The sequence below is a fragment of the Lissotriton vulgaris genome, unplaced genomic scaffold (genome assembly GCF_964263255.1).
Source record: "Lissotriton vulgaris unplaced genomic scaffold, aLisVul1.2 SCAFFOLD_921, whole genome shotgun sequence".
NCBI classification, from domain to species: Eukaryota; Metazoa; Chordata; class Amphibia; order Caudata; family Salamandridae; genus Lissotriton; species Lissotriton vulgaris.
The window spans coordinates 652,669-671,866 of NW_028255581.1; the positions used below are offsets into that span (position 1 = coordinate 652,669).

The 19,198-nt window shown below is 43.9% G+C and overlaps 1 protein-coding gene across 1 annotated transcript in view; it reads left to right on the top strand.

The window, feature by feature from the left end:
* The first annotated feature begins 327 nt into the window (after nt 1–327).
* LOC147659074 (C-type lectin domain family 2 member D-like) overlaps nt 328–19,198 on the top strand; it is a 52,066-nt gene continuing 33,195 nt past the window's right edge. Inside the window, exons 1-2 of the mRNA XM_086951988.1 lie at nt 328–343; nt 528–760. Coding sequence (XP_086808114.1) covers nt 328–343; nt 528–760 — 249 coding nt within the window. The remainder of the gene's footprint in view (nt 344–527; nt 761–19,198) is intronic.

Here is a 19,198-nt window from a genome sequence, read left to right on the forward strand (position 1 = left end):
TTCACATGCCTGTCACAGATAAGAAATGCTATCAAAACGAAATCCTACAAAACAATATACTACTGGCCGGCAGCAATTCATACCCGGACAACGTCGGGACGGGCTGCTAGTATTTAATAAAAAAGAAGGATTTGGCTTCAATGTCAGGCCTGAAACCGGCTTAAAGGGCAACTGAAGAGGGTAGAACAAGCAGTGTTGCTGGCCCACGAGGAGCAATTAATTTGCAGGTCCTGTGTACATATAGCACCACTTTACTAAGGAGGTTCAAGTAAACTGAATAGGCAAACTGGGAAAAGCCAATATTACCATGTTTTAAGAAGGGAGAACATGCACTTTCACACTGGTTAGCAGTGGTAAAGTGTGCAAAGTCCTAAGTCCAGCCAAAACAAAATCCGCAAATAAGGAGCACGAAGGCTAAAATTTAGGGGGAAGACCACCCTAAGGCTGATGGGTCTGACAATGTGTAGTTCTTATGTGTAATTATTGCAGTGAAATGTCCTGACTGTTCTCTCTTCCTGCTTTAACAGTTCTAAAGAGAAGCCAGCTCCCCCATCAGTGTGGACAGGCAGAGGGTATACAAGGAAGTGCTGCTGAAGATTTAAAGGGCAGCAAAGAGATGCCTCCTTATGATGAAGACTGGATCTGGTACCAGAACAAATTTTACTACTTCTCCGAAACACAAGGCAACTGGACGGAGGCCAAAGACTCCTGCGCTGCACTGAACTCCACCCTGGCAACGATTGACTCTCAGAATGAACTGGTAAGAGCTGTGACGAAGTGTCATTCACTACATGCCCCGTTCTCTCCTATTCATGTGAGCAATTGATGGGGATTTTATCATGAATACAAGTTTGTGCACACAGAGCGGTATTAGCACGTGAATTATTTACTGTGCAGTGCCATTTTTAATTGGCTTTAGCTAACACAGGCTGCATTACAAGATGGGTGAGGATTTACTGCAGGTCATCTTTGCTTTTGCTTGAGAAATGCTGTACCAGCCGCGTCGAATGATGTATCATTTGCTTTCTCTTTCCCATTGGATTGTTTCTTTTACACAATTCTTGTAGTATGTGTTAATGCGCACCCGTTGAAGTACAGTGTGAGACAAATGCATCTTATGTTGCCATCCAAGGACTGTTGGAAAGCTGCCATTGTGTTCATGCTTGTAAAACGAACATCTTTCTGTTCCTCAACTCAATTGGTTGCGCTATTGGGTAATTGTGTGTAGGCGGGGTGGGGGGGTTGGGGGGGGGGGGGGCTCGTCCGCTGTAGCAGTGCAGAGTTACCAAGATGAAATCATAATAAAACCATTTTATTATCATTTTATTTTTCTTACCTCCTTTCCAACCGAGGTTAGGGCAGGGCCATGCTGCCAAGCGTCATGGCAGCAGTAGTAGGCACTTATAAGTGAGCATGTCCGTCCCCCACCCTACCACTTGAGTAAAGCGGCAGCTGCTACTGTGTGTAAGTTTAGTGGAATGTTTTGTAAGACTGATTTAAACTAATACAATGTACACCTACAGCGGTAGATGCAGGAGATGCCCTCTGCTTCTTGTTAAAAGAAGCTGTTCCTGCCTTTCAGAGGCAATCATGGTCACCCCTTCACTCTGACTTCCCCCACAGCTTTCACTGTGCTTAGCAGATGGGACATTCCCTTTGAGGAACTGATTTTTCGCTACTTTATTTGAGACACCTTAATAATTCTCTGCTACCTTCATGATTTCAATTAGTAACTTTACTAATTGTTCAATAAAGGTTCATGGTTTGCAAATCTAATACTCTGTCCTTTTTGTAGCATGTGCTTGACGTTATTGAACTGTATTGATTGTGATGAGAAGCCTCGGTCGGAACTGAAGATTCATCGGTGTGAGTGCAGTCTGCACCAGAGTTTGCACCACAATATGCGCGGTGCAAAGTGCTCTACGGCTATGAACTCGCGTTTCTTCATCCAGCACAAGTCAGTTTTGTACTCTCTGCTCCTTCGTCTGTATTATTTCATAAAAGCGCTCCGCCCTGGCCTCTCAAAATCCATCCTTCGGTGCTCACAAGCCGGGATCCTCCTCTCAAGGTTATTAGTCCTGACTGAGAGACCGCGCTGCTTTTACCTTGATTGCTGCCACGCACCACTGCTGTACGGTGACGCTCCTTTCTTTTAAATATTGCACTGTTTTTATTAGGCATAAGCAATGTTAATTTCGAAACACATGTGGTAACTAGAAACTTTGATTTGAAAACTCACGGATACCTTGGCACTCCGCTCCGCTTCTTCCCACAAATCCTGGCAGATCTGCCCAATCACCCCGGTCCATCACGTTAAGTGCCGATTGAACGGAGGGTGGAACGGGCGAGAGCTGATCTACTTCCTGCGGGGGCACTTTCGGTGAGGCGGGCGTGTAGCCCGTCTGCGCCCGTTTGCGCCTGGACCAGGCCCAAGGCCAGTACCCTTGCGAGTCTGGGATCAGACCCTATTGCTATCAGCTATTCTCGGGAAGATCTACTCGCCCTCAGGCCTAAAGCAACATGCCCCACATTTCAGCGTCCTTATACCAACGCTTGTTCAAACTGCAACTTATCCCTGAATGCGCAAGATAACAAAGGGTTGAATGGGGTAGGACCCGCGCATAATAATCCACCACCTAAAGTTTTCAAGGCAGGCTTAATTAATACACGATCTCTTGTGAAACATAATAGAGACCCTGGAACTCATCGAATCACAAAACCTTGACATCCTTTTTATCACAGAGACCTGGGCAGATGACGCTTCTAATATTCACCTAGCGCTAGCAATTCCGGTGGGGTATTCCATAATTAGAGCAGACAGGAAGGGAAAAAGAGGGGGAACCTGGCTATTATTCATCGCAGTGCCCTAAGGACCAAAGGCCAAATTGAGGACAGTAACCCGGACTGTGAAATGTTGCTTTTCCAATCAAACTTAACCCACAACGAGACGTTCAGAGGCCTTCTTATATATAGACCCCCCAAAGTGACTACATCACTAACGCAATTATTGAGCCCATACCTGGAATCAGGGGTGTACAAACCGGACTCCACGGTGTTGGGGGATTTTAACCTTCATTTAGAAAAGAGCACGGACAAGGACACACTAACACTGACAGACGCTATGGCCACTTTAGACATGACTCAGTCACTCAAAGCACCCACAATGTAGGCCATACATTAGACGGGATTTTTACTTCCAATAAAAAGGTCTCGCTATCAGAAATCCTCCTGGTAGCATGGTCCCACACAAGTTAATAATTTTCACGATAAAAACGGGAAACCCGCTAGCAGAAATCCCCCCTACAGTCAAACACACAGACGCCCGTAATTGGTCTAAAATCAATACCACACTATTAGAGGACCATCTGTCTAATTCCATCCCAGTCTTGGACAAAGACTGCAGCATAGCCTCGACCCAAATAGCAAGCTGGATAAAAGCGGCAACTATGGTGGCGCGCCTAGTAGTGGAAAGACAGTAAATAGAAAATCGCCTTCCCAGCCATGGTTTACATCTGAGCTAAGAACCCAAAAGAAGACCTGCAGGAAAGAGGAAAGGAGATGGAGGACGAAATATGAGCCAGAAAAAAGAGAGAAATATAAATCCTCACTGGCTACCTATAAAAAACTGATATTAAGGGAAAAAAGTAAATACTACATACATAAGATAGAGGAAGCGAAACATTCAAGTAAGGAACTCTTTTCCATAGTAAAAAAATTAACCAAAGAAGACAACTCGGCTCCTCCCGAAATCAGCTCTGCGTTTTGCAATACCTTGGGACAGTTCTTTATAGACATAGTGGTTAGTGTCTACGAGTCTTTTAGAACCACGGGGGAATCTAATGACCACCAGATTCCACAGACTATCGCACGCCCCTTCCAATTTGACCCACCATCAATCGAACAGATCAGCCAGGTCGTGAGGCAAACAAAGTCTGGAGGCACCTCCGACCCATGCCCGCCCAGGATAATGCACCTTTTCCCGGAACTACTGAGTGAACAATTAGAGTTGCTCTTTAAAGAAATAGTTAAGACCAGCAATTTCCCAGAGACTTGGAAAACTGCATCACTTCTTCCTTTACTAAAGAAAGCCACCCTTGACCCACAAGAGCCAAGTAGCTATAGACCTATATCAAGAATACCTTTCGCAGCGAAGGTTTTGGAAAAACTTCTGAACAGGCAACTATCCCAATTTCTGTATGATAATAATCTGTTGGACCATTCGCAATTTGGCTTTAGAGAAGGGCATGGAACTGAAACAGCCCTACTTACTGCCACAGAGGAACTGAGGTATATTCTGGATGCCGGAGGGAAGGCCGCCTTAATCCTATTAGATCTCTCGGCGGCCTTCGACACGGTAAACCACGATATCCTACTCAGCCGTCTCAGAGAGGCGGGAGTACACGAATCAGCCCAAACTCTAATAGCATCCTACCTGTCTAACAAGACATTTACGGTGGAAGTAGGAGAAGCTAAATCCATACCTTTCAGTTCCCCATGCGGCGTGCCACAGGGGTCGTCGCTAAGTCCCACTTTATTTAATCTTTACGTGGCCCCCCTGGCGGCAATAATAAGGAACCATGGCTTCATGCCAGTCTCCTAGGCGGACGACACACAGATTGTGGTGTCCATCTCAAGCAACATCAATGAGACGGCAGAGAAATTTTGAAAATGCATGCAACACATCTTTCAATGGATGCAGGGTAACTGCTTGAAATTAAACCGGAGCAAAAGTGAAGTTATGCTGTTGGGGACAGACATGCAATCATGGTCACAGGAATGGTGGCCGGAGGACCTAGGCCACTGTCCCAGCCCAGTTGATAAGGTCAGAAACTTGGGTGTCCTCCTGGACGACAGACTTACGTTTAAAGCAAAAACAAACAAGTTAGCTTCTTCTGTATGGTATATTCTCAAAACAATCAGGAAACTCCTACCTTTTATTCCCCTTGACTCCCGCACGACAGTGATCACAGCACTAGCGCTATCGAGGCTAGATTTTGGAAGTGCACTGTATACAGGGATTCAGGTCAAGCAATTGGCGACGTTGCAGCGTCTTCAAAATGCAGCGGCCAGATTGTTGCTAGATATTCCAAAGTATGAATCAGTGACACACAAATTGATGGGCCTGCATTGGGTGGCAATTGCCAAAAGAGTCAAATTCAAGTTCCTTTGCCTGACATACAAGGCACTCCATGGAACAGGCTGCCAGTTCCTGAAAAATCACTTGAAATGGTACGAACCCTCTAGATCCCTGAGATCTAGCCAATTGAAATTGATTCAGGTTCCAAGATTCAAGCAGGTTAGATGGGGTGGGAGAAGCTTCAGAATGCACGCAGCCCGGCTCTGGAACCAGCTCCCAACATCAATTAAAAACTGCCCTTCCTTGTACTCCTTCAGAAAAGAAATAAAGACTTGGCTGTTCACCACAAGTCTTTGAACGACGTCTTGAGGTAGCAGGTCCCCTGGTCTCTCAGCGCCAAGACACCCATGGGCATTCGCGCGCTCTACAGATCCCAAATCAAATCAAATCAAATCCGGAGCTCATCGGCTGGAGTGGGAAGCGTATAAAATGCATGATGTACTTTATTCCAAGAGGCATGTTTGGGGCTCTGCAACAAAGGCGGACAGAAGAGTAATATGGAATGGATGTAGTCCAACGTAGGTCATGGGGGGCTAAGTCTATCCAAGATATTCAGGCTACCCATATGTTGAAAGATCAGGAAGGGGTCCTTGCAGAGTCTGGTGAGGAGTCCGCAGCTCTGTAGTGCATGATACAGAAAGTGAAAGGATTCACAGCCAAAGAAGCCAGAAGCACTTTTCCCAACATCGGTGTTAATGATGTGAAGGGCTTCTACTCATGGTCACCGTGGGGGTAGAGGAGAGGCATTTCAGGATATCTAAATATTCCTGTTTGGAGACCGGCTTCGGGAACATGTGTAGCCAACTTGCAGTAAGGTCATAGTTCAATAAGATCCTGTGAGACCTACTGGGGCCATATTACACAAAGTGCCCCAGGGAGGGGGTGGCGGGGGGGGGATGGGCATGTTTGCCCTCTTTGACTGCCGTGCTGGCATTCAAGTCTGTGCATTGGCACAATGTGTAGCAGGCCTCAGTGCAGGTGTTCTGACACCTAAAAATATGTCAAGTTGGTAAAATCCAAATTTGCAAATTTGAATTACTTATAACTCCCTAGTACCCGGGACCTGTAATTTATAAGGTCACTTGGATTGCAGCACTTCTTGTTCCACCTTTAAAAGTGACACTGTAAAATATGAGCTCCGGTCTGCAACGGTCAAAATAGCTCTTGGCAGGGGTAAAACCTTCCATTTAATACGTATGTCACTGTCAAGGTAGGCCTTAAATGTCCATAGGATAGAGTTCATGGTATATAAAAGTAGGGCATTTGTATTCAATGTTTGACATACCCTGGCATGGAAAAATCTCTAAAGGCTGTATTTTCCATAGGAAAGCACTAGCTTACTTTATTATATTCAGTAAAGCCAGTTCCTTATTTTCAATAGCTAGATAAATAATTCAAGTACATATTGTACAAATTTAACAAAATCCAGCCTAATGGTAGTCAATTTCAAAAGCTTTTATTCGATTTGTAAACAAATCATACAAGCGAAACATAAAATCAATTCATTACATTAAAAAGGTTATTATAGGATACAAAATTTATACAGGGGAATCCAAGTATTTCATATAGGAATAAGACACATACTGACAAGCGTTAAATCATTGGATCATAGTTAAAATTAAAATATAAAGATGACCAAAAGGTACGGAAGTTAAAATCGTACAGACAGGAATAAATATATTGTCACAAAATGCTTATCCTGGCAGCTGTACGTTAAATATCAAACCCCTGCCTGGATCATGGGAAATATAAGTTTTTAGTTTTAAAAATTAGAGTACAGACAGGACAGTATAGAAATATAACCGCACTAAATGTTTCCTGACAGCTGTACCATAAAAAATATGAAAAAGCAAAAGAGAAAAACATGTACAGACAGGATTGAGAATGGGTTATCACTACTAAAAAGTGCTCGTCCTGGCAGCTGTACATATTAAGAAAGTACAGACAGGAATGTAGAAATCATAGCAATACAATACTTTTCCTGGCAGCTGTACATTTCAAAATAAAGGTGGCAACAAAAAAACAAATGTCTGCATTTTCTAGAGCTGATAGTAACACAAGGGCATTCTTAAAAGACCGTATATTATATTTAATGAATATAGGTTTTAGATACCTTAATCTTAAAAAGTGATAAAATTTGCAGAAAAGTAGGAAATGGCAGCAACTCTGACGTGAAACGTTGTCACAAGGGCAGGGTGTTTCAGATTTCTGTTTCTGTACTGGGAACGCAACTAGATGGTGTACAATACCCAACCTGACGCGGGTTAAAACATATTGGTGAGATGGGCGGCAGACGTATAGGAGATAGGCTTGAAGCCCCGTTGGTAAGTTAAGTTCTCTATAGAACTTCACAGTAACTAGCTTACCATATACCTCATCACGCCCTTTTTTTTTTTGTACATTAGAAAAGTTTGTTTGATCTCTTTTTTAGGGATTTCTACCGCCAGTTCGGGGTCGAGAAGAACATCAATGTCAAACAAAGTTTTGTACCAAAAACGAATATATTTCAGCCAAAGTATACGTGAGGAAAAGTCCAGGCCTATACAGTCAAGAATAATTTCTTGAGTGAATCGAGTTTCTGGCTTAGCCCAAATAGAACGCCACAATAAGAGTGGACGAACAGCTGCTAAGTCCGAGATAAACTCGACCCCAACCTCGTCATGAATTAATTGAATGGAAGCGGAGTGGGGGACACATAGCACTCTTCTTAAAAACTTGTTTTCCTCTTTTTGGAGAGAGGTGCCATCTATGTGGCCCCACACCCCCGCCCCATACAATGCCGAGGGAACACAGCGAATTTTATAAATATTAATCATGTCTCGAATGCTTCTCGAACCTAATGGTAGTCAAATTTTGTCTAACTAATAAAGAAAATGTGACTTTAGGCCTCTGGGGGTCTTTCTGATTAAGTATTTTACTGTCACCTGGCAGCCTGATGGATCCCCTGCAAGGAGGTGTGAACGGTTCCCTGGAAAGAGAACAAAGGGGTCTTGGGTGGGCGAGGCGCAACACTCGTTGTCCGGATGAATTGTGGGGATGTGCTCCCTGAACTGGTTATGCTTCAAAGAAGCCTACTGTACCTGGCACAAGGCTTGGCCTTCTCTTTTGTCTGTTTGTTAAGCCAGTCTCCAATACCAGTGGGAGAGGGAGCTACTCACAGAGTGGTTTAGAAAGATCTGGTAGCAGGGTTTGCCCATTTCCATAGGCACATATCTGAGCAGGTCAGGAAGCTCTTCCAAGGGGAAGAGAAATTCTGCCATTTTGTATTTAGTAGGAGCAGCGCAGTGTGGGAATGTTTGCTGCCAGGCAAATAGGAACTGTTTGAAAAGTGGGTAGGGTTACCCATAGAACCTTTTCTCTGTTGGTCAGGGAAAGGCCTCAAGTCCCCTCCCACCCACAAGCTAGTGCCAGGCATGCATGTGCCAACCCTGGGTCACATTTTTCAGAACACTACAGGACCCTTGAAAGACATAAGGGCTGCACCTGCTGTTGAGACCCATGAGGAGAACCCCAAGGGCAGGACCTGATCCTACTTGAACCCAGAAGAAAGGAGTGAACTTCAATGATCATTTGAATGACCTCTAGGCAAGAAGCCTATTTTCCTGGAAGAACCCTACTGACCAGTTCCAATTGGACCTGCCCTGGTCAATCCTGGCGGCTTCTGTGGAGTGAGGCCTGACCCCCCAGGATCTGTTTGTGTGATCCTGGAACCCTTGATTAGTGTTTGTGTGCTCCTCCTGCCTAATCCTAATAGTTGGGACTTTAAAAAAAATTCCAGAAATTTTGCCTGGAGAACTATTGCTCGACCAGAGCTAACCTGCCAGTCAATCCACTGAGGGTTCATCACTTGTGGTTCTGACTTTGTCGCAGCTGCCCCTTCGGTCTTCTCTTCAGCAGCATCCCCGATTCAGTGGCCCAATGCTGAGCGGCATCTGATGACATCAAAACCTTTTCAGCCACAGCCTGCGCCTTGCCAGGCTAAGGGAAATCTGACTTACAGAAAATAGACTAAGTTCGAATGTAAAAATGTTCACAGGGCCCAGCACAGAGCAGCATCCAATCGATCCAAGTCTCTCGGGATGCAAACTTTGGCCTTTTCCCACTATGAGCGTTTCCTACCTTCTTCAACAGATTCACCAAGACCTCATCCTTCATCAGCCTGTCATCAATGAGTCCATCTTTAGATCCAGCCTCTAGCCTTGCCCTCCTGAGGAATCTGTTGCCTTTAAAGTTTTCTAAGGGTGAATAATAAGGGAGAGCCTGACCCATGTATCTGACCTGCGCTCCATAGCGGTAAGCCTTAAAATTTACCTATCTCCCAGTCAAGGCAACCAATTGACCATGGGCGGCCCTTTGCGCTTTTTGGTCATTGAAGTCACTTTTTGATCATTAAAATATTCTCTATATTTATAAATTGGAATGGGATATTCATTGTGTTGTTTTATACTTTTAAGCAGTTTGTTTTGTAATTCTAAATGCTATACACATTTTCTTAAGTTAAGCCTGTTTGCTCTGTGCCATTGCTACCAGGGGTGGAACTCAGGTTTAAGTTATTGGACCCTTTACTCGACCTAGCAATAATAGTGTGTTGCAAAGTCATCCTGTGCCCTGGGAACCCCCTAATGTTTTTGCTGATTGGTACTGGTAAAAACTGACTGACTAACCCTGGGTTCTGCCTATTTGGGCCCATGGTAAGTGCTAGAGTGAAATAGGCTCTTTGAATACAGGTAAAACACCTATATACACTAGGGTACACTATGGGTTTGGGATACCCCTATGATTGACTTGACCTCCTCTATAATGGCCCTAGTACATAACAGGGCATGGGGATTGAAACTAACTTTAAGTCCCTAGTATATATTAGGGCATGGCAGTTTAGAGGCCAGCAGCCCTTCCTGCACTTGCATGTGTGCACTGCTGAAGCCTGATGTCAGTTTGAAAGCAGCTGAGTTGCAGAACTGCTTTTAAAATGCTAATCGTGCCAAACTCAAATTTGGTGTTTAGGGCATTTAAAAATGGATGATTAACTACAAAGTTTGGGCATATTAGGTACCCCCAGGGTTTTCCCTAGGTGTCCTGGGGGGGCAGGTTTTTATAAGGAGGACACTTATAAAATCAGTTTTATATGCCCTGGGTTGAGTGAAATGGCACATTTCACTCCCCACATTGCGAGAAAGGGCTTCACAAAATCGCCTTGTGCTAGGAGCACTGTCCAGTGATGATCTGCAATATGTTTACATATTCAGAACCCCTAAAGTTTCCCCCAAAGTGTTCCAGGGGTGGGGGTCCAGTAGATTTAGGTAGGATCCTTATAAAAGATGTTTTTATAAGTCCTGGTGTTGGAAAATGTCTCAAGTAATTTTTCCCATTGCTAATTCCCTGCCACATAGGTTAACATGGCAAGAAGTTATTAACTAATCATTCCCGCTAGGAGAATCCTGAAAATGTCATTCAAAGACATCCTCAAATGTTATTGATAAATCCAACAATATGGTATCGTTGAATTTCTCCTCAAGTGCACAGACAAGAAGTTATAAGACTTTCTTGTCTGTAAGCCAAAATTCAGCCTTCCAGTGGTCTGTCCCGATTGGTCAGAGTTAAGTGGATTATCCTCCTACTTGACCCAGAGAACTTGAAATAAGTATCTGAGAGGGGCAGAGCCTCTTAGTTCTGTTGCATGAAACTTAAGAGAGAAGAAGGGTCCATGCTGAGAAGTTTGATTTGCACCAACCCGGTACTCTGAAGACTGCGCCGGCTTCACAATCCAGAATTACAGCCATGTGGACTACCTTGCTTCAAAAGGACTAAAGAGTGACCTCCCTGCAAGCTACAGGTTATCAGCTCACCTGGAACATAACCACCAAGAATACTTAGCCTGGAGTACTACCAGTGGAGTTGTAATGGTTTTGTCTAAGTGGATTGTGGGAACTGAAGTTCCAAACTTTCAAGGACCATATTGGCACTTCCAGACCTTTGGAGTAAGTGATGGACAATTTGGGGAACTTCAGGAAGAAGTTCCCGAAGTTTGGAGCAACTTTGGAAAAAAGCTCTATAAATGCACCGACTCGACCTGGCCAGCCAAGCCGGCGACCCTCAACTGCAAGAAAGCCTGCCTTCCCGGGTCATCCTGCTGTAAAGCTCCGGAGGTCCGCCTTCCAATAGGCTGAAACCCAAGCCGGCGAACCCTCACCAAATCGGGCCTGGTGAAGAGCTTCAAAGGACCCCGCAAGAAAAAGCTCTGTACAAATTTCTAAGTCCAAACTTAGGAGAGGTGACGGGACCAACCGCAGGAGCCAAGCTGCCGATCTGCAACCGTGAGCCGTCCTATATCCCTGGTTTGTCCTGCTCATAAGCTCAGGAGGTATGATTTCCATAAGTTTGACTGGGACCTCATCGTAAGGCTGGCTGGCGAATTCTCACTGAATCGGGACTGGCTGAGAGCTTTGAGGGACTGCACGCAGGGCTCAATTGTGGTTGGCCTAAAAACTTCACTTTGACCCGGCCTAGTACGACCAGATGTCCCAAGAAGTGCTACAGGTTTCTATGTGCTGTACAGCTCTAAATCTTTAAAAATTCATAGCTCTAGTTCCCTACATTGAATTATTTTCATTTTGGTGTCATATTAAAGATAAACATATTTCCATTTTTTATAAATTGGTGTTGAATTTTTATTGTGTGTTAAATGCTTTACATACCTGCCTTTGAAGTGAAGCCTGCCTGCTCACAGCCAAGCTACCAGGGCTGAGCATGGGAATACTTTTCTAAGACCTATTCTGAGCCCTATTTTGTGTTAGTGGTATTCTTGCCAGTGTTGAATGCATATCTGCCAAAACTAATAATCCGCTTTAACAGTGTGGCAGTAGCTACTATGCAGTTATAGTTAGGGTAACCATGGATTTTTTTTTTTGTCCCTTATTAACTTTGATGAATGTCTGCAAAACTTTGCAGATCTGGTGCCTCTGTTTCATTGTCAGAGTACTAAAAGTTTTATGGCGTTTTGGGCTAGGGGGTACAAAGAAAAAAAGGGGGGGTCCAAAAACAGGCGTTAACTCCAAGATATTTTACATAGACCTTTGTATATTGTGTTGCGCGAAAACACGATATTTGGCAGGATTATATATTATGGTGTGCAGATGATTCGGTGGGGGTGCTGCAGGTAATTTGAGTAAGTATTTTATAAGTTTAAAGTGTTTTAAACTTGGTGATGTATGTTTCCACAGTAGTACTCCTGGTACTACTAAGTAAGGTACATAGCGATGACAAGTCATGAGCTGATTGGCTAATAACTGCCTTTAACAAATTTTAAAGGCAGCCATGGACCACACACAGTCTCATCAGTCAATAAAGATTTTACTTTCTCTTTTCTAATAGCCAGACCTGTTGGCTTTGCCAATGCCTCCTACAGTAACCATTTAATTCGGGAAATCTGTTCAGCCAAATGGGCGCATAAAAGAACTAAATGTGCTATTCAGGTTCTAAGTTTCTCTTCATTATGTGAATCACTATTTATGTTATGTTAAAACAAACTTTAAACCGCACAATCCCCCCTGAGAGGATATCTCCACACTGAGGACTTAGAGAAACAGAAAAAGACCAGGAGACCCTTAAGACGGAAAGAGACAAGAGTTTTTATAACTGTATAAGTCACAAAATCAATGTAAGAGTGTTCCAGTGGACTGCAGCAAGATGTGAAAAGGAGTGACCTTGTAGTGATCGTAGCCTGCTTAGCTGATCTTAGGGCACAAACATGATTTTAAAAAGAAACTTTATTCTGCAGAGGATGTGAGCCAACCACAGATGGCAGAGTAACTTAAGAATAGCATGTCTATGTGCCTGCAGGTAATGCAGACCTCACAGAATGGGGGACATAGATGTTTGGGCCGGTAGATTGCAGACCATACATGCTGCTGCATTCTGAAGGAGCTGCAGGAATAAAGACTGATAGTCTGCCAAACCCATGTACAGAGAATTCCCACAATCCCGTCCACTAGTAATGAGTGCCTGAACTATGGCTTTCCGACACTGGATGGGGATCCAGTTAAAAATCCTGCGCCGAAGCCCACGATGCTATAGGAGGATGTACAAACCGTGATAACCCCATCCTTCATGGAAAGATTGTCTTCCATTAAGATCTCTTAATTCCTTGCTGCTTTCTTGAGGGTGGGCAGGCGAAAACATGCTTGGCCTCCAGGTAATATTCCAAATTGCCTTCCCTAATAGGATCAACACAGTTGTATTCCCATTATATTTCAAGTAATGACTTTGTATCAACATGGCTACCAATGTCTGACACCCATTGTTCAAATATTTTCTGCATTTCATACATTTGTTGAGTATTGTCAGCATATGATATAACTGTAAAAGTCACATTTTCCCCTTGGGAAGTCCAACGCCACACATGTATGTGCGACATGCACTCTTTTGCCCAAGGATGTTGGGCACTCGTTGCATCAATTCAAAGTTCAGTACCACTGCAGTGTGAAAGGACACTAGGAGAAGAAACATGTTTTCTGAAAAGGATGTATTTTTAATATATTTAATGGATCTGAATAGAAGACTCCTACAGTATTTTTCTTTACTCGTTTCATAATAAAAAGCGATGATATCATTTTTACAAAGTTAAAAACCGTTGCATCATACATTAAAAAAACATGATTATCTTTCCATAATGCTGCAAAACAAAATAATGCAAAAAAAAGCTGTTTTAAAAGAAACTTCTTTGTGAACTTGTCTAAGAAACAAAGATTGGCAGGACTAATAATCTATTCAATATTGCTGCTCTGTTTCCTCATTATACGTGATCCCTTAGTCATAAAATCACTACACGTAATTCTGGGATTGTTTATAGGTCTAGTCTTTTAAATTTCATTGACGTGTTTCTGTGGATTCAATGGCTTTTACCACCTTCTTCAGGACAGACTTATAAATTCTCCCACTTCCAATAAAATTAATAAGTAAGTGAGGGACGCCAAATTCCTATTCAGGACCTGTGCCCTGCCGCAGGTGTTCCAATGGGGCTTTTTCACCATGGTTCCAACCTATTGGGATTTACCCATATCCAATAAAAGCATCCCTTATGTAGATGTCCATAGATGCCTTTATTTAACCACTATTCAATCAATCAATTATCTTTATTCGGTTTAAACATATAAAACCATAATAAAAGTTAACAATACATAAAAATGTAAAAAGATAGCCCAATTCATCACTATTAAAAATTATAGATACATAAAATATCATAAGAGGATAAAATAATTAATCTCACTTAAAACCCCTTCCAAGAGAGACCTTGTTGATTCAGAGCCCGGGGTGTAAAGTTAAATACATGTACCATTGACCCACAATTAAGATATGAAACAGTTAAAATAGTGATATCTGAGGCCTCTTTCTTGAGTATGTATATCGTTGGAGTGGCACGTACTTCGATGGGGTTAGGAATTACCCCCATGCTGACATTTAACCAAAACACACAAGGCAGGACCTAGCCTTCATAGCAGATTTCAGGAAACTGAGAACAAAGAAAATACTTTCTTCATGCAACAACTGTAAATAGATAAAAACTGGATTGGCCTCTGTAAAATTAATCTTCTTTAAATTCAGGCCGATAAAAGTTTTTGGAGGGACTTCATAGTTTACAGAATAATGTCAAGTGGAGACTCGTTGTCTCAGTCACAGGTTGTTGACACCTGGCCTCTGCTACCCCCCCCCCCCCCCCCCCCCCCCACTCGGGATAGCCAACAAAAAATGGAAGAGTTCCAGTCTAAACCTGGTTAATAAAAACTGTTCATATGTACTTAACTCCCAAGAGAAGTTTTGTTTTCAACATGAGGAATTTACGAACACTGGGTTTCTTCAGCTCCAGTTCTTCCCTCTCCAGTTTCCTTAAGCTGCTAAAAGACTCCCTTATTTGCCCCACATCCTTTTTAGTCACCAATTCGGGGTCAGTATGCTGTTTTGCTCTTCCTAGCCTTACAAACTGTTGATATATCTAAGCAATGGTATGTGAAGGGCGTGGTCAAGGGTCATGCATTCTTTTAAGCTATGTCGAGTCAATGATGATTTCTCACTCAACCATGTTTTCATCCAAAAGGTTAAAGGGCGGAGGGCCAGTGTGTCACTTAAGTAAGGCAACCCCAATTCTTCATGTACCACTAGGTTAGAGTTGCCACGCGGGATGCCAGTAAACGTTTCAGGAATGCAATCTCCGCTACTTGTAAGTCATCAGGGGTAACGTGCCCCTATATATTACACTACCATAAAAAGCTGTAGCACCACTTTTGGCCTGATCGATCTCGAGAAGAGCTGTGATAAGACTCTTTCCAAGTTTTGAAGCAAAATTAAAAATATCTGCATTCACCCGTACCGAGTCTCCCCTCTTTCTTTGTTTTAAAGGGCCCGGTACCGGCTCCTGGAGGGAGTGCTGCGGGGCGGGGTGGGGGAGGGGCAGGGTGGGGGTAGTAAACTCCGGATTAAGGCAGAACGGAGTTGAGTAACTAAATAAATAAATAAAACTAATTACATTGCTCGCTGCATCACCGGTTTGGCGTTGCAGCGCGCGCAATGTAATTCGTTTAATCTATTTACTTAGTTACTCAACTCCATTCGGCCTTAATCCGGAGTTTACTACCTGCCACCCTGCCCTCCCCGCCCCACTGCCCCGCAGCTCTCCCTCCAGGAGCTGCTACTGAAAGGGCCTATTTCATATGCTCGTCCATTACTTCCCCCAAATATAAAAAGACATCTGTGTGGGGTACTTTAGCAGATCGAACCCAAAATTGAGGGGATTTTTGGGACGGACACCCACCTGCATAACTTAGGATTTATAGTAATTTATAGATAAATCCTGCTCTGAGATAAAGGCAGAGAATGCATCAATGAGGGTTTGTAGCCCCCGTGGGACTCCTAGGAATAAGGACCGCGTCCTCTGCGTATAGGAGGACAAGGAGACCACAGTGGCTAACGTATGGATAATCTACCCCTGTTAACAACAGGGCTTTATCTAAATCATTGATATATAGATTAAACAAAAAGGGTGCTAAAATGCACCCTTGGCGTACACCTCTCCTTATGTCAAAATTGCGTGAGACTCTTAAATCCTGCGAAAATCTAACACGGGCCTTGGTTGCATGATGAATATCTTCTAAAAAATAAACAATGTTTCTATCTACCCCGATATCGATCGTGAACTGCCAGAGTTTGGTCCTATTCACGTGATCGAACGCTCGGCCCACCACATTAATCACCAAATCCAACAGTGAAATTGGTCTGTAACAGTGGGTGCTAACATGATTTCCCTTTTTAAAAACTGGCACAATGGTCGAAGTGGCCCAGGACTCATGGCAACCTGTCCTTGCTTTAGCATTAGCTACTGCCACAAGGACCGGCGCCCCAAAAATTGGATCAGATTTATAGAGATCCGGAGGGATACCATTGGGTCCTGGGGCTTTGTTACTAGTCAACCTAACGATCCAGGTCAGGGCTGACTGTCTCATGGTTTGGCGGGCGATTTAGCTCAACGGGGCTCTCAAACATTGTTTCGAAGTGCAGCACCCACTCATCCTCTGTGATATTTATTTTTTTATTTATGTGCGACTACTGCACTGCCTTCTTCATGGTTTAATGGAGGACTGTTAATAATGCCCCAGAATCTTGAGCTGGCACTCAGCGTGCTAGCCTCAATTGACCCTCTCCATGCCTCTTCCTTCAATGCAGACTTATGTTTGGCCACTTCAATTTATAGTTTTTTCGACACAATCTGACCAGGGTCTGATTTCTTGGGCTACTGTTTAAAGCTTCCTGCAGCTTCCTATCTGCAGGAGGACTTTAACCATCTTGGGGCCTGGGTGACTGGGCATCGGCCCAGGATGCTTAGAAGGTCACCTACTTTAGCAGCGATGGTATTAATGGTGCTAATGACTTCTCCCGGAGATGGTTGCGATGAGGTGCACAGTGCTAACTCACTAGCATGTGAGTCTTTCACTGACTAATAGAATCCATCTGCGGAGATCTGTGGCCACTTTAGCCTCCTTCTACCATCTGTTGATCGCACAGACCCGCTTTGCCCAACACCTCTCTTGGGCACCAGTAAAGAACTACCGATTTTGACACACAAGGGATTATGGTTACTATAGGTGCTTGAATCCTGTGAATAGAGTTTAAACAGACCATGAAATTAATATCAAAACGATAAGTGAGCCTCCGCCTCTCTCTTTGAATGAGGGAAAAGCAGCCTGGCTATGGGGGTCACATCCTAGATAACAAAGACATTAAATCAAAATTCGTGGAGAAAATCATTCAACATGTCCCTCTGTGAGGAGTGTTCAAAATGAATTCCCCACACACGTGGACATCCCAGGTCGGCCAACATTGCCGCCCCAGGACTCCACATGGGTGAATGTTGAAATCCCCAGCAATCATGAGGTTTTGAAGAGCGGTATTACAATGTTGCCTTATGCAAGAACCCCCCGTAGTGATGTTACACCCGCCCGTAGGACTTTTTGGTGAATTATAGAAGATGATAAGATCCCAGATTGAGCGACCCTTTTCTTGGTGCCTGAGACTGTATGCAAATGCTCGGTGTTAGACTTGGCTGTCTCTAGTTGGCAGAGGTATCACTTCTGACAAATTGGGACTCACCTCCTCTAGTCAGGGCAAGGGGATCACACACTTAGATAACCCCTGCTCACCTCCTTGGTAGCTTGGCAAAGCAGACAGGCTTATCTCAGAGGCAGTGCGTTAAGCATTTATGACCACATAAGTAATAAAGTGAATACACTACAAATGGACACAACACAGTAGTATTATAAAAATAAGGATTTTAATATAAGGCTTAGCACAAGACCAAATAACGACAAAAATATACCACAATCCTAATAAATACTCTTGTAACGAAAAATAATAGTTCAAGTGTAGTTTCTTCTTAGCACAAAGTCTTTAGTAAAAAAAGCAACTCTTCTTCTTTAAATCACAGTTCTTGGCAACAATGTAACCCACACGGGAGTCACACAACGTCGAGGCAAAGTTAATCCAAAGGTTCGGCATCGACCCCGAGGAGCGCTACGTCGAGCCCGGAGTCGCACAGACCCCCACACACAGTACCTTGGAAAAGCGAAGCACACGATGATCAGCGGCGTCGAGATGTCCGGCGTCGTGTCTTCGGCGTCGATCGAGCCTCGGAGTCGGGGCGATCTGCAGTGGCGTCAACAGATGTCAGGCAGGAGCTACGCTCACGAGGCGAAGCAGGATACGGCGTCGTCGTCGATGATGATGTTGCAAGAGTGAGCAGCGCTCACGGCGTCGAGAGGGCTCGGAGTCTATGCGATCAGCGGCGGTGCAGACACGGGGTCACTTGGAGCTGGAGCCAAACTCACGACTCACTGGCGTCGCTACTGGCGTCGATCGGGCCGAGCGACCGGCGTCGAGGAAGCGGGACACTGGAGCCGTTACTCACGATGTCGAGCTGGATTCGGCGGCGTCCGTCGGCGTCGAGATTACTGGATTTTTTCAGAGGTGCTTGATTCACAGGTTCCAGCAACAAGCACTTTTAACAAATAAATGAAGTCCTTTGGCCATGTGACTTCAACAGGAGGCTCATTTTAAGTGTACAAGGGAACCCAAGGAAGCAGTATGCTAGGGACCTTAGGGTAGTTATATCTATAAAAAGGACAGTGGTCCCTAGGCAAGGCAAGTTTAACAGGTAAATAAATATAGGATGAATAGACACTATATTCTTTGTCCAGCCGGACAGATTTATTTTGTAGTAGGCAATTTTTAGAAGTATAAAAAGTGTTTAACAGCAGGACACCAGGCGATGTCAACTGACACACTAAGGAAAGAAACAGACACGGCAACTCAACAGTCTGTGTAGTTAAATCACAGTCAGACTATAGTACATACACACTATTGCTGGCATCAATTAATACATTTCATCTGCATATAGTGTGACAGTCGATGACGTTCTGAACCATAATGGGGATAACGGCTATAATAATTTTTTGAATTTTTGTGTATGTACAGCCTTTCTTAAAAATGCCCTAATCTATGTACATTGTTTGTTTCTCT